Below are 26,363 nucleotides of genomic sequence, written 5' to 3'. Positions count from 1 at the left end.
TTTCTTGTGGTTCCTCCTATTGGTTCTAATTCTTCTTTACAACATAACTAATGTGAAAACATGTTTAATAAGAATGTATATGTAGAGCTTTTATCAGATTGCACACTATCACAAGGAGGGAGGGAGAGAAAATTTAAAATTCAAAAGCTTATGGAAGTGAATGTTGAAAACTAAAAATAAATTTAAAAATAAAAAAATAAAATTGGATATTTTTAAAAACCAACAAATTAAATTATAATTTAAATAGATATATCTCTGGAAAGGCTTAAAAAGAAAAATTGATAACAATTCTGGTGATAAGGTTAATGCTTCTTTACTAGGTCAGATGCCACTCAAAATACTATTTTATTTATTTATTGGCAAAATATTAAAGCAATGCTCACTGTGTTTCCACAGCAAGTCTATCCCTTAATGTTAAAAAAAAAGTACCAATAGTAGAAACTCAAATGATAAGGACATGCCAAATTAGTATAAAAAGAGAAGAAATAAGATGGCTTTGCAGTTTTCCTTTAGTGGCATCTCTTTGTAGTCATAGCCGAGATTAATTTGTCTTCCGTTCTCTTTCTCGGGCAGCCACAAAATTCAGCAGATCAATGGCAGTGACAACACCAAACACCATCTGCCTTTGACTGGAGTTGCCATTGCTGCGATCTAAGGATTTAAAGAAAAGAATAAAGGAAAAAGCAACCTTAGTAGTTTCCTAGAAGGCTCGAGAAGGAACTGAACACCAAACCTTTCTCAGGCAGCTCTTAACCCCAGGGGTGGGTCACCTGTGGCCTCAAGGGCACATGTGGTCCTCTAACCGAATCCAAACGTCACAGAACAAACTGATGTGGATGCAAAGGGCCACATGTGAGGACCTAGAGGGATACATATGGCCTTGAGGCTGCAGCTTCCCTACCCCTGCCATGCCCAGGTATTCAAAGAAACCATAAAAATCCTGTCCAAATTAGGGAACATCTGGGTTGTAAACAACTGCACTTTGGATGACTTTGCCCCAGTATGTTCCAGAGGAGTGAGAGGCAATCTGACGTTTACCTCTAACCTCTCCCAACCCTCAAATAAGGTATTATTTCTAGAATAATGTAATCTTACATGTAAGAGGGATACACAAAGAAATCTGATAGATTATTTTAATCCTGAAATATTAACCACATCTCTGAATAAGTGTTACTCTGGCTAAAAAACATACCAGCCAGCAGTAATGGCCTTTTAAAAAAAAATCTGCTTTCATGTTTCATCATTAGATCTCTGGAATACTGGTTGGTCATAGTATTATACCAGTTTTATGTCGTAACTTATTCAGCCATTCCTCGCCATTCTCCTGTTGACGAGGAGCCCCTCATTCTTTATCACTTGAGACAGCTATAAATCCTTATAGTTTGTTTTGCTTTGGACCAATCTCTCCCTTAATCTATCCACCCTTAAATTCACCCTCCTTGCTTCTCCCCCTTTCCCTGTTGAATGGAATGTATTTCTGTTCCCATTTGTGAATGTATTCTTCCTTCTTTTGACTAACTTGGATACGAATGAGGTTCAAGCGTCAGCCATACTTGTATCTAGATGTTTACTTGTGCATCCAATCCCATTTACCTTCCCTGCTCCTAAACCCCTACCAGGGTGTTTCTCTTTCTCTCTCCTTCCATTCTTTCTTCAACTCATCAAGACAAAATAAGAGAACCACTCCAAGGCCATGTCTAATTAGACTTCATTTATGAACCCTGATGACGACAGTGTTCAGAGGGGACACGTATCATATTTCCCATATTTCAATGTAAGCTATTAAGCCTTGTTTAATCCATCATTGTTCATTCATTTGTACCTTTCTGTGGTTCTCTTTACTCCTCTGTTTGAACTTCAGAATTTCCCCATAGTGCTCATCTTTTCATGGGCAATGCTTAAAACTTTTCTATTTTATTAAAAGTCCATCCCCCCACCCCCACCCTGGCAGCATCATGCTCAGCTCTACTGAGTATGATATTCATTGGCTGTAAACCCCATATCCTTTGTGTTCTGGAATACTGTATTCCAAGTTCTCTTTTATACCGGTGGCTGCTAAATCATATGTGATCCTGGGGCAGCTAGTTGGCACAGTGGATAGAGCATGGGCCCTGGATTCAGGAGGACCTGAGTTCAAAATCCAGCCTCAGACACATAACACTTACTAGCTGTGTGACCCTGGGCAAGTCACTTAACCCCATTGCCTAGCCAAAAAAAAAAAAAAAAAAAAAGGTCAGCTAAATTATATGTGATCCTGACTGCAGTCCTTCAATACTTGAATTCTTTCTTTCTGACTGCTTACAGCATTTTTTCTTTGACCTGGAACCTTTGGATTTGGCTATGATGTTCCTAGGAATCTTCATTTTGAGGTTTCTTTCAGGAGGTGACCATTGGTTTCTTGCCACTTTGCCCTCTGGTTCTAAGAGACGTAGGCAATTGCCTTTTAATAATTCTTGAAACGGGTTGTCTAGATTTTTTTTGGTCATGGTGTTCAGATAGTCTATGATTCTTTATTTTTTTTCTCCTCAATGTGTTTTCCTGGTCAGCTGTTTTTACTAGGAAACATCTTACACTTTCTTCTTTGTTTTCCAGTCTTTTGACTTTGGTTCAATATTTGATGGCTGCTATTTGGTTCATTCTAATTTTCAGGGAGTTTGCTGCTCGGGCAAGATTTTATACCTCTTATGCCAAGCTGTTAGTACCCTTTCCAATTCTTTTTTTCCATAGCTGTCATTTCTTTTCAATTTTTTCAGTTATAAAAACATTAAAACAAATTTTTTAAAAAAAAAATTCCTTGCTTCCTCTCTTCCAGGAATTCTAGTTTACGCCCAAGCTGTATTATTCTGTATTAGCTGTATGTATTCTGAAATTATTCTCCTATTCCACTTTTAGGTTCTGAGCATCCCTGTCACCACAGTAGTTCTTTACAGTAGGATTCTTTTTTTAAATGCTCATTCTTCTAGCCTACTTCCTGACTTTGGACTTAGGGGAAGCTCTACAATACTTCTGTAGGGAAGGTCAGGGTTAGTTAGTTTTATTGCTGCTTTCTTAGGGTATTGAGTGTTGTGTGGTTACAAACAGAGGTATAAACACGATTATTGCTACTACTACTACCTAACATTTATACACAACTTTAAAGTTCAAAAAGCCCTTTATAAACATTAGCTCATTTGAACCTCACCAGTACCTTGTGAAATAAGTACTTTTGAAGTTATTATTCTCATTTTACAGATGAGGAAATGGGTTCAGAGAGGTTAAGTGTACATACCTGAACTCCCTCCCACTATTTCTGACAAGGACTGGTCCTGTGCTGTAGGAGCCAAGTGCATTAGAATCGAAATGTTAGAAAAATGACCATGTCAAAGAAAACTCACTGGCAATCTCCACTACTGGAAAAATAACTCAAAACATTCACCCTACTATTGAAGGTAACAGTAGGTAAGAAACTATAAACAATTCTGAAAAAAAAAATCACCACTTTGGTAAATTAACAACTAATAAATGCCTACATAAGAACATGGAATATTTTTTTGACTATACAGTAAAACAGACATGATATCTCTTTGGTATATGAATACCATACAATAGGCCTTGCAAAATATCTCAATAATAACAACATAATTTTTACGCACACACACACTTTGGGTGGATTGGGGTGACCCGGACTTGTGATTTCATCAATCTGAGGCACTCAGTGAAGAAATTATTCTTCTTTCCAATAGCAGAACAATAAATCATAGGTAACATAGTTTTGGAGAGCTGCCCAGAGGCACTAAGAGATTAAGTGAGATGCTCATGGTCATATAGCTGCATATATGTAGTAGGGCTTGAACTCAGGTCTTCCTGACTCAAAGGCCAGTCTTCTATCCATTACCCCATGTAACCTCACATTTATACAGAATTTTTAAAAAGCTAATAAAGCATGTTTTGTTGTTGTTCGGTCATACAGACATTTCCAACTCTTCATGACCCCATGGACCATACTGTCCGTGGGATTTTTTTGACAAAGATACTGGAGTGGTTTTGCCATTTCCTTTTCCAGTGGATTGAGGCAAACAGAGATTAACAGGGTCACACAGCTAGTAAGTGTCTGAGGTCAGATTTGAACTAAGGTTTTCCTGATTCCAAGCCCAGCACTCCATCCACTGAGCCACTTAGCTGCCTCATTAAAAAAAAAAAACAGTATAAGGTAGGTGGTATAAGTATTATTATCCACATTTTACACATACACGAGAAAGTAAAATCTCAGAAGGGACTTGCCCCAGTTACAAAACTGGTAAATGAGATGGAGTCAGAATTTAAACCCAGGTCTTTTCACTCTTTCAGTACTTTTTGTAGTACATTGTACATCTATGAAGATAAGAAATCACAAAATAAATTTAACATTTGCAAGGGAACCAGTAGCTAAGCAGCATCAGTAATGAACAACTGCTTTGATTCAGATATTTTCCTGGGTTTTCCCTTTAAATGTAAGACTATCCCTTAACCTACATAAGTAATTTTTATAAAGAAGGTTGAAAGATCTGAACACATGACCCCTTTAATGGACTTGGCTCCAACAGCAAAGGACCAGACTCCTGGGAAGGTCAGCCTCACAGGTGGACAGCATAGTTTGGAAGGTACAACAAGATCTCCCAAACCTGAAAACAGCATCCTACAGCCCTCGTAAGACCTTCCCTGCTATCTGGATCAAAATTCCCACTATCACACACACTCTCACAGCCTCCACCTTTGGCTGCCTACCACCCTCCTCTGCCTTCTCTATTACTTTCCTTCCTTCTCAAAACTGGAAAGGGAACTCAGAGACCCTTTAATTCAATTAGTAGAGGTGGGGGCTACTGTTAGTGTGCCCTTTTTATTGTGGCGAATAAAAAGAGGGAGAGAGAAAGAAACTGGAAAAGGGAGGCATGTCTCCTCTAGCCTTTTCCCATAAGCATTGGGGGGGGGCGGGGGGAATATGAATTGATTGCAGGTTTGGAAAGCACTGAGAACCCAGCCTGAAGAAATGAGACAGAGAGCACAGATCTGGGGGAAAGTCATACATGAGCTCACAATTGTGCAGAAAGTCAGTGTTGAGCTATGCACAACCAAGCCTGCAAGCTCGGGATGGACACGCGAGTGAAGGGCTTGGTGGGTGCCATGTCTATGCCAATGAAAAGCTTCTTAGGGCAGGTACCTAGAAAAGAGCTATGTAGTTTCTGACATTCCTTTCAGTGAAGGGAAATGGCAGCCTAGGGAAGGGGAAGAGGGAAAGAAAAGGGAAGGGAATAAGCATTTATATAGCACTCACTATAAGTCAGGCACTTGGCTAAGTGCTTTACAAATATTATCTCATTTGATCCTTACCATCACCCTGCCAGGTAAGTGCTGTTACCGTCCCTATTTTATGATTGAAGAAACTAAGTCAAACAAAGGTTATGTGACTTGCCTAGGGTTACAGATAGGAAGTGTCTGAAGCTAGATTTGAACTCAGATCTTCGTGATTCCACTGTGCCAGAAAGTGCAAATTTTCGCGTACATGTACCTAGAACCTGCTCCCATGTCTCTTAATGCTAAACAATGAGGGGCAAGGGTATTAAGGAGAGAGAGAGAGACTGGTTTTAAATTACTTCTTTCCAGAAGAATTTCAAGTTAGAACAATGTAATAATAAAACAATACTTTAAAAACAAGCCAAAAAGGCAACCTCCACAATCCGTGGATTTTGGCCTTGTACCTTATCTCAGGCTCCCAGGATTTCTACAGAGGGAATAACAAAGTAAACTTACACTGAATCTGTTCATGAACCACTAGAGCAAAATGGTCAGTCTCTAAGATGTGGGAGAGCATCCCCAAGGTGTCTGTCAGATGAATCTGCAAAATAAAGAATATGTATGTTTATGCATCCTCTTGGCTCCCCTGGAGAGCCCAAAGTAAAATGGCTGAACTGTAAATGGCTACTTTTTTCCTCAACAACACCCCCCCTCCCAGGTGCATGGCCAGTGGTGAATTTATCAGTGGATATGGACAAGGATAGGGAGGGATGAGTCATAATCTAAATTGAAAGAACTATCTACATTAATGGGATCCATTTTGTACCTTAATAAAATTAGATACTGGTGAAAAACAAAACTCAAAATAAAGCTTGTCTGAAGATCAAAAGCTAAAATGAGTAAATTTAACATTATGGTCTTTTAAAAATAACCAAAGAAATCTTCCTAGCATTGAACTGAACCAAGAGCTTAAAAGATATCAGAAAAGGGAAACATAAAAGGAAATAAGTCATTTTCTCACAAGTAAACGTGTGTATATTTTGCACACGCTACAAATGATTTATACATCTGGGAGATCAGAGACTTACTCTACAGAGAAAACTGTCTTAACCAACCAATGAATATTTGTTACGTTAATTATGAATTGATTGGGAAGGAAAATAATAGTTACAGCATAGTATGAATTCTTCCTAAATAACTCAATAACGTTACAGGCATAAAGATAATTAATTTGCAAGAACTATGCTAATTAGGAAAACCAAAAGTCCTTGACTTTGTTAGTGACCATCAAGGTGAGGTTTCTTTGCACAAATATTTGTTAAGCTAGACAAAGTTTCAACAGTGCTTTCAATTTTGCAATCAAGCATTCAGCAAACCATTGGTCAGTTATTAAATGAGAATTTAAAATAAAACAGCAAAGTGAACAAATACGAATAACCCATCCCAAGGACTTTAACTATTAAAGGGTAGAAACTACTTAAGAATAAGTTTTCCTCAGAACTAGAATAATAGGAAAATTAATGTTTACTTAAAATCAATCAATCCTTTCTTCTTGCCCACAGAGCCTTTTTGAAGACTCAACACATTCCATAAGAAATCTGTTTTTAGAGATAGTTTTGGCATGATGGAAGGAATTCTAAAGTCTTACCAGAAGGAGGAGCCCAAGTTTGGAACATTTTTTCCTTACCATTTCATTGTGATTTCATTAATTTACAAATCCTCTGGTGAGGAAATTCCAGTGCAGGTCAGCCACTGTTCTGCAGCTAATAACTTGTACCCAGGGTCACACAATATGAGTTGGGCTTGAGCCAAGCTCTTATTGACTCTTTATCCACAATCTCAAGTTAAGATGTGATCCCACCCATACTCTCCCCAGGGGAAGGGGGGGGGGAGAGAGGCTATCTGATCTATGATAGAGCAGTAGATTTTAAGTATACAGGCAGAGGAATGGCAAAGCACCTGGCTAATGGTATGAACACACTGGTGAGAATACATGTAGCGTTCAGTAGCACATCACTGGATAGCAGACTCATTGAAGATCAGTGTCTGTGGGTGGATATCAAGTTCCCAGTGCCTTTCTATGGAAGCAACTGATTACTATGGAGTCCCACTGACTAGATACAGAAAAACTGGAGCAGTCTGGTTGCTGAGAACAGAGGACGACAACTGGGACAATCTCCTTCTCCCCTCTCTCCCACTTCCTGTAGAGTAATTCCAAAGCTTACCTGTGCTTCTTTAAAATTTTTTAAAAATAATGCCATATACTGAATCTGACAAAGTGGTATTAAGATATAAAACTGTTAGCCCAAGGCATCAGTGTTTTATACACATTTTATTTGCTTAAGAAAAAGTTGGGGGGGGGGGCTCAAAATGAACCAGAGATTTTACTGATATAATTAAGTCTGAAGTAACGTTTCAGACCATTTATGGCAGTGAAAGAACTGATTCTGCAGGACAAGGTGGGGGGGACCCCTTTTTTTGTCCAGAGCACACATTCTCTCTCTCTCCCCAATAAGGACAACCAAGAAGTAATAACATAAATAGAAACAAGTTTCCATAACCATAATTCCAACCTTATATTCAGCAAAGGACAAAGAATTTATGCTGTCATTAGTAGGTCTCCTTTGAGCCAGAAAAAGGTGTTAATTTGCAGTGAAGAAACAATATAAAAGAGAAATGATACTCATATATGCTAGGAATCTTGGTATAGAGGAAAGAAGAAGGAATGAATTCAATTTCTATTCCTGGCTCTGATACTAACAAGCTGTGTTTAACAATAGTCCTCACAGAACCAAGTAAGGAAATGTTATGTGAAAGTGCTATGTAAATCTCAGCAATACTAACCACAAATATTTAGGTGCCGATTACATTCCAAAGGTAGTAGGTGAGGGAGAGAAGAAGAACTATTATAACAAGATATGGAAGAAAAAACAAACCCTTCATAATCATGAATATGAATAGGATGGACTCAATCATAAAATACAGAAGGGTAGAACAATGGAGAAGGGAAGTAGAATAGATTACAAAACAAAACCCAATAATTTGTTGTTTCTAACAACTATAAAGACTAAACAGTAAAATAATAATTTCAGATGGCTTAAATGTGCCCTCTCTCAGACTTGGATAAATTTAACAACAACAACAAAATAAGACAGAAGTTAAGTATCTTAATACAATGTTAGAAAATTTAGGTATGATAGACCTATGACTATTACAGAAGAGTAATCCTAAGGAATACATCTATTTTCAGCACACAGAGGTACAAAATACCTATATAAAAACTAACCATAAAAAAAAACCTAACCATATGCTAGAGAGCATAAAAAGCATGTACTAAAGAACATAAGACAAATACCAAAAAGCAGAATAAGTAAACACATTCTAAGAAATACTATGTAAACTGTAAAATGCTATCTATACAAATGTAAGGTTCTGAAATGGTCTAGGTGAGCACAAATTCTCCCTTTTAGCCAATGTGGCTACAAAGACTATGAATTTGAGTGGATGTGGCAGGTTCAAGGTGGGAGGTGTTGGTGAGAAAGTGTTTCCTCCTTTGTTCATCAGATTATAGCCAAGTCTAAAAAAAAAAAGGCATTGCTGCATTGAAAGGTATTTTGCTTCAACATACTCAAGACTATACAGAATTTTCTCTTCAAATCTCCCACTACTTTCCAATTAAAAACTAAATAAGAGGGCTGAACAAGTAAGGAAACACAATAAGAGCTCTCTTCTTGCCAGCACATTAGCCATATCCTGCATAAATCCAAACCTGGCTAAGAAAATGCTGTTCGGTTTGATAATGATTCATAAATATACCAACCAGCCTTCACCAAAGAATTTAAAAATGTAGCTCAAACTTCACAACTTTGAGTTTTTCCCATCTGTTTTCTCTCTCCTGTCTTGAGGGCTGGGACTGTTTTATTTATCTCACTATCCTTCACACCCAATACAATATCTTACACAAAGTGGGCACTGGAATTTAATTGAATCTATAAGAAATTACTCTGAAGAGAATGCAAATTGAATTCTTGAATGCCCCCATTACTGTCCTGCTACTGAAATCACCAGTCTTTAAAGGCTGAGTTCAAGTACCTTGTCAGAGTAGCATTTATTTCTCTCTCCAGTCAAGAATGATCATTCCTTCCTTCTGCAGACCCTGAACAGAACTTACCATGTTCCCACATTATGCCATTACCTTAGAACAGTGCCTGACACATAGTAGGTGCTCAATAAATTTTTGTTCCCTTCCTTCCCCCACATATCATTAGTATAACCATTTGAACCTATCTTTACCCCTCATTCTCTTAATAGACTGTGAACTCCATGAGGACCACTACTATGATTTATTTAATCTTTACATTGTTCTCTGTGCATAGCATAGTGTTCACTGCAGGTGCTTTATAAATGTTTTGTTTAGCTGAATTCCCACTGTTAAAATGTAGATAATATGCCTCTCACTATGAAAGGTCATCAGTGAGTGAGCAGTTCTCTCTAGAAAGGGTTCCTAGTTTTTCAGAGTACCTTCTGACAGAAAAAAAGGCCCATATAACATCAAGTATAGGATGGTGTGTCTGGTTGTACATGCTAGGTGAGTAAACCACATTTTTACCTGACGAAACTGCTTATAGATGACTTTGCTGACTTGGTCTGAAGGCTGAACCTTTCCGGCAAGCAAGGATGAAAGCATATTACCAAGAGTGACCATTCCCAATATCAAACTGTAGGGATATAGAGAACACAGAGATATATATCTAAAATAGAGGAATGTGAATCTTCTTTCTCAAGTCAAACAATATCAACAGAATGCTCAAAAGGCTACCTACCATCTACCATAAAAGTCAGAAATGGTTTTGTCCTTTGGGGTCATTATGTTTCCTGCTTTATTTAAAAAAAAATAAAGAAAAAAGGAACAAGGATATCTCATTTCTTTACTGATCAGTTTTGATCTTAAAACTTTTCATGTGACAAACAAGACCTAAATCAGTGTCATTACTCATTAAGTGATCAGAACTTTCAGATAATTATATAATAATACATAATTGAGGAGTTGGTGGGTACTTTGCAAAACATATAAGAGTCTATGGTATGGACAAACTTATTTTGTATGACATTCCAGCCAACAGTAAACAAGAACCAAGATTCCAACGCGCCACCTTAGCAACAGAGGCTGCCACAGATTTATTCCAGGTCGCACAGCAAGCTGACAGGCTAGCAAGCATCAGTACAAATGGGCTTTAAGCTCCAGTCAATTAGTTAACACAGTGATTTTGCCAATCAACAAGCACTCAGTGAATAATCCTTTTTAATTTCATCCTCATTAATTTTACATACCACTTATACACAACTGGTACAATTTGAATCTGGATTTCCCTCTTTAATTTAAATTGGCTCTCTAGGACAAGGTCTCCCCTGGTACTTAGTAAACTAGGCTCCTGTGTGAAAAGTAATGCAAGACTTGTCGATTAATCTGAACTGCTAGATTCTTAAGTCCCAACTAGGCAAGGATTGTTTGTTTATTATTTTTATATCTCTCCCAGCACCTAGGACAGTGGTTTGCCTACAATGGGCACATAATAGGCAGCTGCTAACTACATGAATGAACTGTCCACATGTTCCTCAGTTTTGCCACAAGGCTGAGTGAACTAAAGGAAGCCCCTACATTTGAGTGGATCCTCTGTGATGAATTTATGGGCAAACACACTAGAGCTGGACAGGATGCACTCGTATCTACATCTCTGGAGAGAATACCTACAAAATGAAATCACAAATCTGCTGGAGTATTAGAGGACTGGATGATATGGAAAGACTTATTCTCAGTCACCAATACTGTCTCATTTCAATGAAATCTATAGAAGGGAAAATCAAATGCAGACCATTTTATACTCTGCAGGATTACACATAAGAAAAAGTCATACAAAATTAAAGGTCTGGACTTACCCAGATTCATCCACAACTGGTACCTGGTCGAAACCCTTCTCTCGAAGGATTTCAATAGTTCGTTCACAGGTGACAGTTGGCAAGACAGTCAAAGGTGCAGAGAGGCTTAATTCTTGGATCCTGAGGTGCCACCACCTGGAAAAAAATGGAAAAGAAATGTGTACATTTGTGGAATTAAAGAGAATGGGAAAACCATAGCCAAGACCCCAGAAATATTTTCACTAAAAAGAATTACATAAATGAGAAAATATGCATTGATTACTCCACTTGGCTGCTTATCACACCATATCTCATTAAGGCATTATGTCTCATTCTTTCAACATTTTTAGCTCCAGGAGATGAATTCCTTCCTCAAATGCCTCTGTGTTCTCTTTCACTGTACCAGTCAGACTAGGTAGAATGCCAATTCTCTTGAGTTGCCAAAATACTGGCATTTGGAAATCTGGAAAATGTTTTCTTACCATGGTTTAGCAATCGTGATATCTTCTTCCTTCATAAATCCCTTCTGAAGCATCCATTTGTCACTCAGAAATTTCGACCTATAAATCATCAGAGAACCAAAGTTACCTATTTCCAGAGTAACTGTTTCCTATGGGCTGTGTCTCAGTGGAATACTTGGAATTGACTCAATGTCTGAAATCCTAAAGTATAGTTTGAAGGGAGAGTGAATTGATGAAGGTTGGAATGTTTGAGATGTACTCTCTTAGAACACAGAATTAACTGAATAAGGTTGGGAAAAGCCAAGATTTTAGCATGGTATTAGGAGGAAAGTCCTCTTTCTCCTCTTCCTGGATGTTCTGCTCCTCTCTCCTCCTGCTCTAGAACAAACCCATGGAACCTCAGGATGGCTATCTGCTGGCCATAAACTGACCTTAAAAACTGCCAACAAAGCAGTTGAGATTACTGGGTTCCAGCAGATGCGGCTGGCCATCTTGAAGACTTCTCAAAGACCTCTACTGGTGGTAGCGCCTACAGTGGTTCTTGAGACACCAATTCAATTAGTTTCTAGGTGGGATTTCAACTCTCAATTTGTATCCTGAGTTCTGTGTGATTCAGGTCCTTGATACTCATCACTGTATTAGCTGCTTCAGAATACATACAACTCATGCCTGGAGCTTTCCTGGGATGCAGAGTGGGAAAAAATACTGCTGCCATCAGTAGATGTATTCAAAGCATGCAGAAAGCATGGTTACTAATATGGCATTATAAGGACATCCAATTTCCCTACGACATCTCTATCCAAGGGTATTATGAACATAGACCCCCAAGGATCAGAATCAATATCTCTCATAGGAAGGGCAGACCACCCATCAGTGATATGGTACCAGTGTAATGTAATGCATTGTCAATACACACCACACACACACACACGGTTGAAGGAAGGAGGAAAACAAAAAAGGGGAACCTTCTTACATGTAATTCCTCACAGAATCAGGCAAAATGACCACACAGCGCTCACCCTCCTTCAGCTCCTTGGCAGCCTTTACTGCAACGGAGATCGTGCTGCCAGAGCTACCACCTGTCACAAAGAACCAAGTAATTAAATATCACTTATTGTTATAGCTCACATAATTATGACTAACTGATCTAGTGTGCAGTATACTGGTTGCATTAAGGATTCATAATCTCAGACCTATGGATTATAGATGGATTTGGACATAATAAATCACTTTTTTTTAAAATATTCCTTGACATAAGCTAGTATTTTCTAATCCAATGCTGGCATACTGAGTGTAGCACTCTTAACAGTATCATCTTTTAAGGAGCACAGCTGGAATTCCATCACTTCCACCAGCCTTATTATTAGCAATACTTCCTAGGGTGTACTTGACTTCATTCTCCAGGATGGCTGGGTCTAGATCAGTAACTACACTATCACGGTTATCAAATGACGTTAAGCTCTTTCTTGCATAGTTCTTTTGTATGTTCTTGTCACCTCTTCTTAATCTCTTCTGTTTCTGTTAAATCCCTACCATTTTTGTCCTTTCAAGCACCCTCCCGCATTGTAGTACACTCTCACAGAGAGACACTGATTCATCTGTCACCCTTCTATTATTTCCTGCCTTGTGTGTTGTTTTTTGTCTTTTCCTGTTTTTCTGGGAGACCTATGAGCCTTAGATTGTCTAGGCAGCCTGTCTTCAAGATCACTAGGTTTTGTTTGCATAGTGAGGGTATGTTAAAAAATAATCTACTGTTCCTTCTTTTGTTGCTTAGATGAAACTTGCCATGCATGGTGTATTCCGGTTTTTCTATTCTAGTAGTTATTTTTGGTGTGCAGGCCATAAATTCTTTTCTCATTCTCATTTCTCTTTTGAAGCACTCAGGAATACTGTTATGGCTCCATGTTATCCTCACATTTCAGAGTCCTCTCTCTCAAGGGTTGGATCATTTTCCTTTGTTTTGCAATATTTATTCACAGATACCTGAACTCATATACTAGATCAGGAGGCCATATTTCCTTCTTTTGTTAATATTTTCCCTGCTGACTTATCTGTTCATGTTCAAGGTCTTTGAGTTTTCTTCTTCCTGAGATTGTTGGTAATTTTAGCCTTTCCCCACCTACTGATTTTCCCCAATTTACTTTCTAACTTTGTCCCCTCTGATGGTGGTGGTGGGGTGGATCACAAAGCATCTCAGGCTCCTCCAGTGCTGGGTTAAACAGCCTGGGTCTCTGTCCAAAGTGATTGTTTGGTGGTCAGAACTGGCTCTAGCTGAATGCTGTGCTCTCTTCCTCAGGCTTAGTGGAGTGCTGCACAGCCATACCGCCACAGCCACCCACATACGGTGTCCAGTCCTGGTCCTTTATGGTCCTGCTCCCTTTGTTCCTCAGTCCTCTGCCCCACTGATGCTAAAGAGTTGTCTGTTCCAGCATTAGACATGCAAAGCCTTGCATCCCTGGTACTATGGGGTTGCAGCCCCTAGCAAGCTTTTGCTCCTGAAGTGCTGCCGTCCATCATTCGCAATCTATCCCTGCCTGAGCAAACTTCCACAGCTTAGAGCTGGGGTCTTCATGGCACTGGAAAGAAAGAGGGGGTACTGGAGTGTAAGACTGAATTTCCTTCCAAGTCTAAACCAATATATCCTCTATCCTTGGGTCTACTATGCAGCCTCAATACTGGTAGAGGGATAAGTAGGGAGGGGTGCTGAGGGAGCTTATGGTCAGTGAATGTCAGTTCATGGGTTTTGGTTTGTTTTTTTTTTAAACTTCTTTTTAGTTTCTGAATGTCCTAGACTACAGAGACAGCTGAACTTGCTTCATCTTTGGTGCATAATTTCTGTTTCAGAGAGGTCTGAGAGGTTGTGGGAATTAGAAAAAAATCTCTATCTTGTTGCTCACATGACCCAGAATGATACAGTTTTAAAAAATTCTTTTCAGGCATTATCTCAACGGTATTTCAATCCTGTGAAAGAAATACATGGACAGATACTATCCTCATTGTACAGATGGGAATACTGAGGGTCAAAAACATTAAGTGATTTAGCTAGGGTCAGAGGTGGGATATAAACCCAGATCTTCATGCCTCTTAGTCCAGCTCTCCATCTACGATTTTAGAGTGAAAATGGGAGTCTTTTGTTCTTAACTTTAGAGATCTAATCTAACCCTCGGATTTTATCGATGAAGGAAATGAAGTTAAATTTTGCCCAATGATCCTAGGTTTGACTTGGCCTAGTTCATTTGCTTTCTTGTCCTATGATCTTCCCAGAACACGATACTGCCTTTAATCTTACCCAATTCGTGAAGTGAACACAAATAGAAGTATGTGAATTTATGATTAAGGTTGATAAATTACATGTGACCTATGTGGCAACATCTTTGTGGGCCATAAGGAGGACATTATCTCCTTGGACATCACACCATTCTGTAAAATGAGATGCAACTCTACCTGCTTTACAGGACACAAAGTTAAGAGGGATTGTTTTTTTTTTCCCATTAAAGAATGTCTATGTTTCAAAACACAAGGCAGGAATTATAACAACTTCTATAACAAATTTTGGAAATGTATGACTATTAAAAAAATAAATAGTATTCTTCCCCCACAGTCCTATTTCTTTTCTGTCCCGTTCACAGCACATCACTCATAGTAGGATTAGTAATCTATTCACTCACTTACCACAGAGTAATCCTTCTTGGGCAATTAACATTCGAGCAAAAGCAAAGGACTCCTCATCACTGCTCTTGTACCATTTATCCACCATCTACAACCAGGTAAAAAAAGAAATGAAGTCCTATATTACAGTTTCGTAGAGATGCACTGTCTGTGTTTTAGGTGGGGTGGGAGTAGTGGGGGAATGGGATAGGATTGTTAATAGTAACGTCACATTTGAAGTTTCACAGAACACTTTACATACATTGCCTCACTTACATACATTTTCTCACAGAGAGATGTGGCTAGATGGCTTAAATTGGCTAGAACTCTAGTTGTATAGTTATTTGCCACTTAGCCATTAACTTCCTCTGATTGGACAAGTTCCTCCTCTGTTCTCTGGTTCAGGTTTGAAAACAATCCTACTAGTCCTTTCATCCCAAGGAGACTTTTGGGCGTAACTCTAGCCCCTCAAGTCCAAAATGTTTCCCACACTACCCCTGAAATCATCTGTATTGCTTTGACCAGATGTTATTATTCTCTCCAAAGGCTCCCTCACTACAGCCCTCCTGAATAAGGTTGATCTCTACCTTTTCTAGCAACTGGACCTACCCATACCATCTATTCTTGTCTCTTGCCAAAGTTCAGCTCCTGCTGCCATTTGCAGAGCATTTTCTCTACCCTCCAAACCTGCCCAATTCCTTCTTTCCCCTTACTTATACCACAACTGTCCTTTATAAGGGAACAAAGTTCAGGCTAGAAAGCAGGTGTCCTAGACCCTAATTCAATCTGATCATTGTCAAGTTCTTACTTAGTCTTTAGGCCCAGAGCTGGGACTAGGTTGTAAACACTACACTGGTATCCAGGGATACAGTTCTAGAGAATGAACTCCTCTACTCCTAGGAGATAATGGGAGAAAAGTAAACATTAACATCTACCCTCCAAAACCAAACCCTGTCACATTAAGACTTGACCACACATCCATAACTCTTATGAATACTGGTGGAGAGGACACAAAAGGGTACAGAAAAGTATCAAAATGAGAAGAAAATGACAGAGAAAGGTACATCAGTGGCTTATGGTGACTTCTTATACTCCTATTGTTTCCCTATCCATCTGTATACACTTTTGGCTTCCTGCTCTTTTACAACAGTTGTTGCTGAAGACTTTTTCAAGAGACCCCCGAGAATCCACCTAACCTCTCCAAATGGATCTCCCCATCAAATCTCACCAAATCTACAATTCAGCTTACCTTCCTGTCTAGTACTGTGGGGATGAAATCATACCCAATGCCCTCGACTTCATAGGCTGTTCTGTCAGTCTGGTTCAGTTCTTCTGGCTCAGCAAGGATAGATCCTTCTGGATCAACACCAATGATCTGAAGAGATTTTCCAAAATAAGTTTCAAGATTGATGTCTTTTTAGGTTCCCACATAAATATACAAAAAATAGTCATCAGAAGCACTATCAAAAGCATTAATAAGTGCCTACTTGAGTTTGATGTCAGTTTACTTCATAGGAATGAGATTTGCCTTTAATTAGTTTATGGTCTCAGATTCACAATTCTCATACCAATGGACTGAGGAAGGCTACCCATGTACATTAAGTGCAGAAATACTGCCAGGTCCTGTATCAGAATTCTCCAATAAAAACAAATCCCCCCAAAAGCCCTCCGTTTTAGCAGTACACCTGGGCTTTGACAATGTATTACAGTGAGTTGAATCTGATATTCACCTGTGTTAGCATTTGATCTACAAACCTTAAATATTTCTAGTAAATTTTCTTGCATGGTACTCTAGTTTCTTCACATTTTCTAGGTAGCCTTGATTACTTTTATGGTAACCTAGGTAGTTCTTAAAATGTGTTTTGTTGTATCTGCCACTGCATATGCCATTCCATCCTGAAGCAAGATGACACTATTTCTCAGTGAACCAACTGTTTAATTTCTGTTTTTCCATGAATATTTCAAAGTTGTTGAGTCTCATGATTACCGTATCCTGTTCCTTCTTTGCTAATTTCTTAATTTAGAGTTTATTAGTCACATGGATGTCTTATTTTTTGATGTTCGTGGTTTTTTTTTATTCTCAGCTTTGCTTCAGCCTTACTAACATTTTATATTTGAGAGGGCTATTCAGTATCAGATTTCTCTTGTGATCTCTTATTCTACCATTTTCCTGGAAGTCTCTCCATCCATCAGAGACATAACTAGCAATTCTGATACCCATGGAAAATACCACAAACCTAGGGCAAAAAATATGAAAGGTATCCTCCAATGAACTTCTTAAGAAAAATTCAATTCAGCTGAGCAGGCAGGCAGGGTATGTGTGTATATAGGGGTAGTGGTAGGGGAGAAATCTCACTTGGGAGATAAAGGGAGAAGAAACAGGGATGAGTTATTTGATGGCTTACTATTTTAACTATTCTTGCTAATAAGGTGCTAAACTTAGTTTTTTCAACCTGCTAAAGGAAAACATAACTTATTGTCTTCTAAATTTTGATGTACCAAGACAAAGCTCTATGGGATACATTCTTCAAAGTTTTTCCACCTACATCTCTATATATCCTTCGATCAGGCAAATAAAATCTAAAACTCTTGGGAAGACTGACAACTGGACTCATGACATCTGACATATACAATTCAGAGTTACATAGCAGAAAGGAATTTCCCTATAAGGCTCATATTAACGCCGTCCTTCAGGAATAGTTATTGAAATGTTTAGGTTCCGGGGAAGCTAGGGTGGCGCAGTGGATAGAGCACCGGCCCTGAAGTAATGAGGATATGAGTTCAAATCCGGCCTCAGACACATAACACTTACTAGCTGTATGACTCTGGGCAAGTCACTTAACCCTAATTGCCCCACCAAAAAGAAAAAAGAAAAAAAAAAGAAATGTTTAGGTTCTCACAGAACTTACTTTGCATCCTGGGCATTTCTCCTTCAGCTTCCTGGCAATACCTGTAATTGTGCCCCCTGTGCCAGCAGAAGCTACCAACATATCTAATTTCCCTGTTGTTGTGGAAGAAGTTAGAAGAGCACATTAACATCATCTTTTGACCACATCGCCATTCAAATGTTGTTGAACTGCAGTATAATTCACCCAAACTGAGGCAAATAACCAAAGACATATATATACATATATATATACATATATGTATATATATACATATATATACATATATATGTGTATATATGTATATATATACATATATACACATATATATGTGTATATATGTATATATACGTATATATATGTATATATATGTATATACGTATATACATATATATACATTTATATGTATATATGTGTATATATATATATATATATATATATATATATATATATATATATATATATATATATATATATATATATATATATATATATATATATGAAACTGAGACAAAAGGAGTTCTTTATTCTTTCTAATCCTACACAAGGAAATTCTTATTAGTGGCCAGAAAAAAATCAGATGGTTTTCCATCAATTATTAAAAAAGGATAATGATGTCTACCAGATCTCATTTCCCCTTACTTCATTAGCTTCATAAGAACTCCTACTCTTGGAGACAGGTCTGAGCATGGATTAAGGAAAGGTGTGTGGGTACCTGGATCAAAACTCAGGGTTTGGGGGCCAAATCAAAGCAAACCAAAAAAGAATCCAATAATGAGGTAACTAACTTAATGTTGCTTGGCTCTGAGGCAGAAAACAGGGTTTAAGTGCTGCTTAATGTCAGTGCCAGAGCTGGAATGACAGGAGAGACCTCATTACCCTCTTGGCACACTACAGTCTACTGGGAGGCACTGGATACATTCCTTCTCCCTAAGGGAGATTTTATCAAGTAGATCAAACAAACAAAAATATTCCCACAAACACATACTTTGCCCTGACCTCTATGAAAATACCCAACGAAGCATTATGAATTTTTTTAAAATTGGCTTAACCTCTTATGAGGTAAATAGGGAAGAATAAATGGCACCTAGCAAATCAGTAGCAATCACGCATAACTCCTGGGACAAGACATACATACCATCACACTGCTGCAAGATCTCTTCAGCTGTGCTGTCATAGTGAGCGAGTGGATTACTGGCATTTCGGTACTGTATGGGAAAATGAATGAAGGGAGCAACAGAATTGTAAGACAAGTTGAAGGAAAATAACATTCACCCTACAAAGTGCTCTTGCAAAATGCTCATCGCCTCAAAGAATGGGAAAGTTGACTTTTTTTACTTCATCTAATGCAATGCTCTCAGCTTACAATGATGAAACTGAGGTCCAGAGGGGTTAAATGATTTGCCCAAAGGTCACCCAGAAAGTTAGAAATATAGTCAGCATTATGAAAATCTCTAGAAAACATTTATCCTCATGTCCTGGAACCACTTACATTCCCCTGATGTTTATGTATAATAGTTCACATTTCTAAAGTATACAAAGTTCCCAACAATAACACTATGAGGGAGGTAGTATGGATATTACTTTTCCCATTTCACGGATGCAGATGGAGAACCAAGAAATTAAGTGACTCACCCAACCACACAGTTAATATGTGTCAGAGCCTGGATCCTTATATTATAACATAGCTGCCTGACAATTAGGTCAAGCGCTTCCTAAAAATCTCTTTCCTTAGGCACAACTTCAAAGGGGAAAACAAGTGGCTATGGAATGGTTTAACGTGAAGAGCCTATGTAAGAAGACTATCCCACGTCCTTTACACAACGTTCATTTCAGTCTAAACAAACAGCAATAAAGTGTAAAAATGCTGACAGATTAACATTTACTTGATTTACTTAATGCAGAACACAAATAAAAACTACACCAATCCTCCCAAGCCCAATGGAACCGGAAAAAATATGAGAGCCAGACAGAAAGCAATTACCAATTAATTATTCTGAGTCTACTCTATAGGCCTAATACTACTGTGCTTGCAAATACTGAAGACCAACTCCTGAAGAAAAGTCTAAGGGACCTACGAGATATTCATGCTTCCCTTCCATGCCTTATACCAAGAACCCAACAGGGAAAAACCTTCCTTATCTTAGGGATTAATGTGACCGCAAAATCAAAAATATATAAGACAAGGCCCACTAGCATAGTCTTTGTTCACTCCAGGTGTACAGCCAGACCTTACCTGGTCCAAAATGTGAGAATTGGGAATTTCATTTTTCAGTCGCCATGCCACCCCTACATGAGACTCAGGGGAATCAAACCTGGCATTTGTTGGAGTTCTCACAATTTCAGCTCCTAGTGCTCTCAGGACATCCACCTGAATGAAGAGTACACTGACATTCAGAGTAGTCTGGGTCAAGAAGAGATAATATTCTATCCAAAAAAGGGTGTTGGAACTGTTTGGATGAGTACTGTTTAAAATTAGGAAGCAGAGCTTTAACAATGATTTATTCACTCTTGCCTGAGCAATCAGTCTGAGTGAATTTGGGCAAACCTACCTTTTCCATACTCATTTTCTCTGGCATCACAATGATGCAACGATACCCTTTTACTGCTGCAGCCAGAGCCAGGCCAATTCCTATAAGATAAACACACAACAAGGATGCCCATCAATTGGGGAATGGCTGAGCAAGTTGTGGGATATGAATGTAATGGAATACTATTGTGCTATAAGAAATGATGAACAGGCTGACTTCAGAAAAACCTGGAAAGACTTGTATGGTCTGATGCTGAGTGAAGTGAGCAGAACCAAGAGAACGTTGTACACAATAACAGCCACGTTGTGAGATGACTAATATTGATAAACTTAACCCTCCCCAGCAATACAGGGACTTAAGACATCTCCAGAGGTCTCGTGACGGAAAATGCTATCCCTATCCAAAAAAAAACTATGGAAGTTGAACTGCTATTTTTTTTTCTCTTCGGTTGAGTTTTGTTTCCTCTTTCTGATAGTTCCTCCTATTGGTTTTAATTTTTACTTACAACACCACTAATGTGAAAATATGTTTAATAGGAATGTAAATGTATGGCCTATATCAGATTGTGCGCTGTCTTGGGGAGGGTGATAGGAAGGGGGAGAAAAATTTTAAACTCAAAAGCATATGGAAGTGATTGTTGATAAATCAAAATAAATAATTAAAAAAGGTAAACACACAAAAAAAGTTGTTTAAAGTAGACTGTGCAACCATCCTTTAGGAATGACACAGCACTGAGAGGGTCATATAAGCTACTGAAAAGAATATACTATCTCTGTGGAATTTAAAGTCCTTCCAAGAACACGTCCAAAAAGCACATAATGGAAATACCTCAATGGACAGAAATTTTTTGGAATTTCAAAATATATATAATTTGACCCCCTAGTCCCAGGAGACGTAGATTAAAAACATTAATAATAATAATAATAAAACATTAATGGATTTACCAGAATAGACAACCAATTGAGTAGAGAGCACAGAAAGCCTAAGTCCAATTTGATAAGTATTTGTTACACATCTAATTTCAGTCACTATACGAGGACAGAAATATAAGATATAATCTGACTTTCAAAGAGCTAAGGATTTAGGTAGAGAGAATTGGGAAGTAAGACCAAAGCAATATACAATCAAGTGTATGATAATGTGATACACTAATGATATGAATACGAGCTAAGTAAATGTCAAGTAAAAAGATCACAATAAGGTTGGTCTTGCCAGGGAAGAAGTCTTGAAGCCTTGAAGGAAACAGAAGAATTGAATCAGAATCAATGAAGATGGGGGAAAGTACACAAAGCTTGCCGTCTCTACTTTCCCACTGACTGGGAGCTAAACTCCTACTGGAAGCAAAGAAAAAAAAACCCCACAACTTTTCATTTTTGTAAACGTAACTAAGCAATGCTGAACAGACTCTGATCGAGGTCAATAACAATCATGACTTCAAAAGACTAATAGTGAAGCATGCCTTCACTTGGCAGATGGTGTGGAATGCAGCATACGCTGTCATAAAATGTGTGGATTGTTGTTTAAATGTGTTTTGTTGTTATTGTTTCAATGGAAGGTTCTACGGTAGTGGGGAGTAGGGAGGAGGGAGGGGAGTTGGGGTGGGGGGAAGTAGGGAGGGCTAGGGAAGAAGGAAGGAAGGTTCCAGTGTTGATAAAACTGACCAGTATTTCCAGAAGTTGGCTCAATGATTGTATCTCCAGGTTTCAAAACGCCTGCTCTTTCAGCATCCTCTACCATTCTCAAGCTGATTCGATCCTTCACACTCCCTCCTGCATTGAAGAATTCACACTTTGCCACTGGGGAAGGACAGAGGATAACAGATCAGGTGGTTCTGATTTCGATTAAGTAAGCCTATCTCTCCTTTAGAATTTTCTTTAGGATTCTGCCAAATTCAGTTCTGAATGCCTACATTCACAGGGCTCACACTACTTGGGAGATTCTTGGGAGACTTGCTAAGCATCCCCTTTCAGGAAGATTTTACACACTCAGATTTTCTTTAGTTACATCTGGTGACATTTTCTATCATTTGAATAGTATTATGGTGCTTAATGAGAATATAAAGATTTAAATGCTTCATTCTGTCCAACACACTTGCACATTTATCACAGAAGAGATCACTGATCCCTTCGCTATACTAATAAGGGGACCCAGAGATTAAGGGGGTAGTCAACAGTGTCAAGAGAGATCAAGAATAAGGGCTTTTTTTTGTGACAGAAATCTTTATTAAAATGTGTCCTTCAATAACATGTTTGCATACATACAATATACACACACATACATATATACACTCTGACACACCTCACGGATCACCACCAGCTGTTTAACCAATAAATTAAAACTAAAAAAAAAAAAAGGAGGGGAAAGGGAGGGACTGGAGGGTAGAGCCGAGGGGGTAAAATTTCCATGTTTCATCTTGTAAGAAATGGCATCTTTTCCAGAGCTACACTGGGGTAAACCTGTGACCAGAGAATATTTGAAATAAAATACATTAACTAAAAAAAGTTTCCAAGAGATGCAGTTACAAGTGTGCTTCTCCAGACAGGAACCTTCGACTTCATACTCTGACTTCCACACCTTCCAACTTCAAGATCATTTCCTCTGACTTATGCCCCTCCACTTGGGCACAGTGGTTCATGTGGGCACTTGGGCTCTGTGTGCCTCTGGCTCGGGGAGTATGGGGGTGGGCTGCAGTCTGGGAGCAAGGGGAGCCACATTCATCTGACGTGATGTCCTGCACATCATCTGACTGTGTGTCCGAGCTCTCCAAGTCGCTTTGGATACTCTCGGGCTGTGCCAAGGTGATGTCCCAGGTTTTGCTGGCAATGCAGTCCTTATGATCACAGCTTTGGTGTTTGCACGGTGGCTCCTCTTCACTGCCTTCCTCATTCTCTGCCATCTGGGCATGAACGTGTACAGAGTCCTCTGTGCTACTTCCACTAACCAGCTGATAATGGCTAGGTTTGGCCTCAATGTCCACTTGGATTTCCATATTTTGCACTCTCTGTCCTGGGGATTGTAGGAACTGATTATGGAACCAGCCATCGCACGAGTGCTGGCGTTGTCGCTAATGGCGCCAAGACTGGCCGTGTCTTTGGGGAAAATTTCCTTTTGGATATCATCTTGGACTTCCAGCCTGCTGTACTTTCCCTTGCCACTGGAGAGAACTCCACCGCTCAGAGTGCCCCGAGAGAGCTGCAAAGCTGGCTGTCTCACTATAGTTGCCCTGCATGACACCGAGTCCATCTGTGGGGCTCCCACTGGTACTCAGCGCACTGGTCATCTTCTCTTCCTAGATACTTTGTCCTGCCTGGCCTTTCATGACACTACTCCCTCTTGGCTATCCTATTTGTCTGGTCTTTCTAAGTCTCCTTTGCTGAATCACTGTCCTTGTCTTACTCTCATTCATTAATATACTCCAGGGCTCTGTCTTCTTTCTTCTGCCTGTTCTTTCTCTAGATGATTCCACCACTTCCTTCTTTCATCTCTATGCAGATGACTCCTCTATGTATCTAGCCCTATCCTAAAATTCAGACTTGTATTACCAACTGCCTACTGGAATCTCCAACTGGATGTCTCGTAAGTATCTCAAACTTAAGACTGTCCAAAATAGAATTCATTAACTATTCTCCAAAATGCTCCCCTGTTTCAAACATCCCAATCCTTCCAGTAACCCAGCTTCAAACTAAGAATCATTCTCAACAGTTCCTCCTTCCCCATCCAATCATTTTCTAAGCTGTGTCAATTCTGTTTCCACAATGTTTCTCCCATCTGTCCCCTTCTCTCACAAACGCTACCATTCTAGTCTCTTGCCCGGATTATTGCAAATGCTTCCTAAATTTATCTTCCTACCTCTCCTCTCTTCTCTCTATAATTCATCTGTCATGTAGCTTCCAAACTGATATTTCTAAAGCATAGGTCTGTCCATGCCATTCCCCCACTCAAGAACATTGCCTGTAGGATGAATACACAAACTCCTTTGACGTTTAAAGTCACTTATAACCTGGTTCTATAAACCCTTCCAGGCTTTTTGAACATTTAACAGTGGGATAGCTTATGCATATAGAGGGACTTGCCTTGGCAAGAAGTAAGATTACTTCTTCATGTGAGTGAAGGAGGAGATAAGGGGTCAAAGCTATCTGAGATGGGAGATGAGGGGGCTCACAGAAAATGACCTCAATTTTTTCTGTAAAACATGAGGCAACAGAACAACTAAGTGGTGCAGTGGATAGAGCACCAGCCTTGGAGTCAGGAGGACCTGAGTTCAAATCGAGCCTCAGATACTTGACACTAGCTATGTGACCCTGGGCAAGTCACTTAACCTCAACTGCCTCACCAAAAAAAAAAAAAGAAAAAAAAGACTTCAAGAATATAAGGGAAAAAAAACCATGAGGCAAGATGCTTAGCTGAAGGAGGAGGGGAAGCCTTGGGAGGTTTGAAGGAGGATGAAAAGGTGGGAAGAGTAACCGTGGAGAGTGGGATAATGAGTTGATAAGGGGTCTAAACTTCTTGAGAAGGCCATAGGTACCTTCACTTTCTCTTCTCCCACTTTTTCTAACTCCATAACAATTTGGCTTCTGACCTCATCGTTCCACCAAAACTACTCTCTCCAAAGTTACCCGTGATCTTTTCATTGTCAAATCCAATGGCCTTTTCTCAGTCCTCCTTGACCTTTCTACAGCCTGTGACATCACTGATTACCCCCTTTTCCTTAAACATTCTCTCAAGATTTTCAGGACATCATTCTCTCTTGGTTCGCCTCCTATCTATCTGATCACTCCTTCTCAGTCCTCTTTGCGGCATCCTCATCCAGGTCACGGCCTCTATCTAACCACAGTGTTGGGCCCTCTTCTCTTCTCCCTCTATACTGCTTCAGTTGGTGGAGCTCATCAGCTGCCATGGACTTAGTTACCATCTCTATGTTAATGATCCTCAAATCCACCTTTCCTGTCCTAACCTCTCTGCTGACCTCAAGTTTTGCATCTATAACTGCCTTTCAGACATTTCAAACTGGATGTCCAGCAGACATCTTAAACTCAACATGTCCAAAACTGAATTTATTATCATTCCTCCTAAACACTTTCCAGACTTCCCTACTACCACACTCCCAGTCTCCCAGGCTTACAACTTAGATGTCATCCTCAGCTTTTCATCATCTCTTCTCCCTCTCCCCATATCCAAGCTGTTGCTGAGGCTTGCTGACTTCACCATCTTGATGTCTCTCAAACACAGCCAGGCCCTCATTGCCTTAGGCTGGGATGGTGGGTCTGCCTGCCTCAAGTCTTTCCCCATTCCAACCCTTCCTCCATTCAACCACTAAAGGGATTTTCCTAAAGTATAAGCCTGATTTTATCACCCCCTTGCTAAAAAAATTCCAGTGGCTCTTGATCACCCCCAGGATTAAATAGAAATCATTTATTTTGGCATTCAAAGCCCTTCCATATCCTAGTCCCCAGGCTTTCCAGTCTTACACTTTACTCCCTGCTACACATACCCTTGGATCCAGTGATAGTGGCCTCCTTGTAGCTCTTTGAACAAGACACTCCATCTCTTGGCTTTGGGCATTTTCTTGCCAGGGATGTTCTCCCTCAACTCTCCCTACTGGCCTCCCTGGCTTCTTTTAAGACCCAACTAAAATTCTATGTACTACAGGAGGCTTTCCCCAACCCCTCTTA

The 26,363-nt window shown here is 39.3% G+C and overlaps 1 protein-coding gene across 2 annotated transcripts in view; it reads right to left on the bottom strand.

Annotated features, from left to right (window-relative positions):
• Nucleotides 1-297: 297 nt before the first annotated feature.
• The window catches only part of CBS (cystathionine beta-synthase), a 42,052-nt gene continuing 15,986 nt past the window's right edge, over nt 298-26,363 (bottom strand). Inside the window, exons 4-17 of one of the 2 annotated variants that reach the window (XM_020973887.2) lie at nt 22,353-22,487; nt 20,713-20,792; nt 20,397-20,531; nt 19,299-19,368; nt 18,185-18,276; nt 16,525-16,650; nt 15,300-15,384; nt 12,601-12,706; nt 11,649-11,726; nt 11,188-11,322; nt 9,860-9,968; nt 5,767-5,851; nt 3,269-3,310; nt 298-651 (exon numbers count right to left, since the gene is read on the bottom strand). In XM_020973887.2, coding sequence (XP_020829546.1) covers nt 542-651; nt 3,269-3,310; nt 5,767-5,851; nt 9,860-9,968; nt 11,188-11,322; nt 11,649-11,726; nt 12,601-12,706; nt 15,300-15,384; nt 16,525-16,650; nt 18,185-18,276; nt 19,299-19,368; nt 20,397-20,531; nt 20,713-20,792; nt 22,353-22,487 — 1,388 coding nt within the window. In that variant the 3' untranslated portion in view covers nt 298-541. The remainder of the gene's footprint in view (nt 652-3,268; nt 3,311-5,766; nt 5,852-9,859; nt 9,969-11,187; nt 11,323-11,648; nt 11,727-12,600; nt 12,707-15,299; nt 15,385-16,524; nt 16,651-18,184; nt 18,277-19,298; nt 19,369-20,396; nt 20,532-20,712; nt 20,793-22,352; nt 22,488-26,363) is intronic. The other variant, XM_020973888.2, reaches the window with a different exon arrangement.

This window comes from Phascolarctos cinereus, unplaced genomic scaffold, assembly GCF_003287225.1.
Source record: "Phascolarctos cinereus isolate Bilbo 61053 unplaced genomic scaffold, phaCin_HiC Scaffold_726;HRSCAF=1367, whole genome shotgun sequence".
In the NCBI taxonomy this organism is placed as follows: domain Eukaryota; kingdom Metazoa; phylum Chordata; class Mammalia; order Diprotodontia; family Phascolarctidae; genus Phascolarctos; species Phascolarctos cinereus.
Note: the sequence above shows the minus strand (reverse complement) of the source record. Positions and strands in the feature narration are given on the sequence as shown.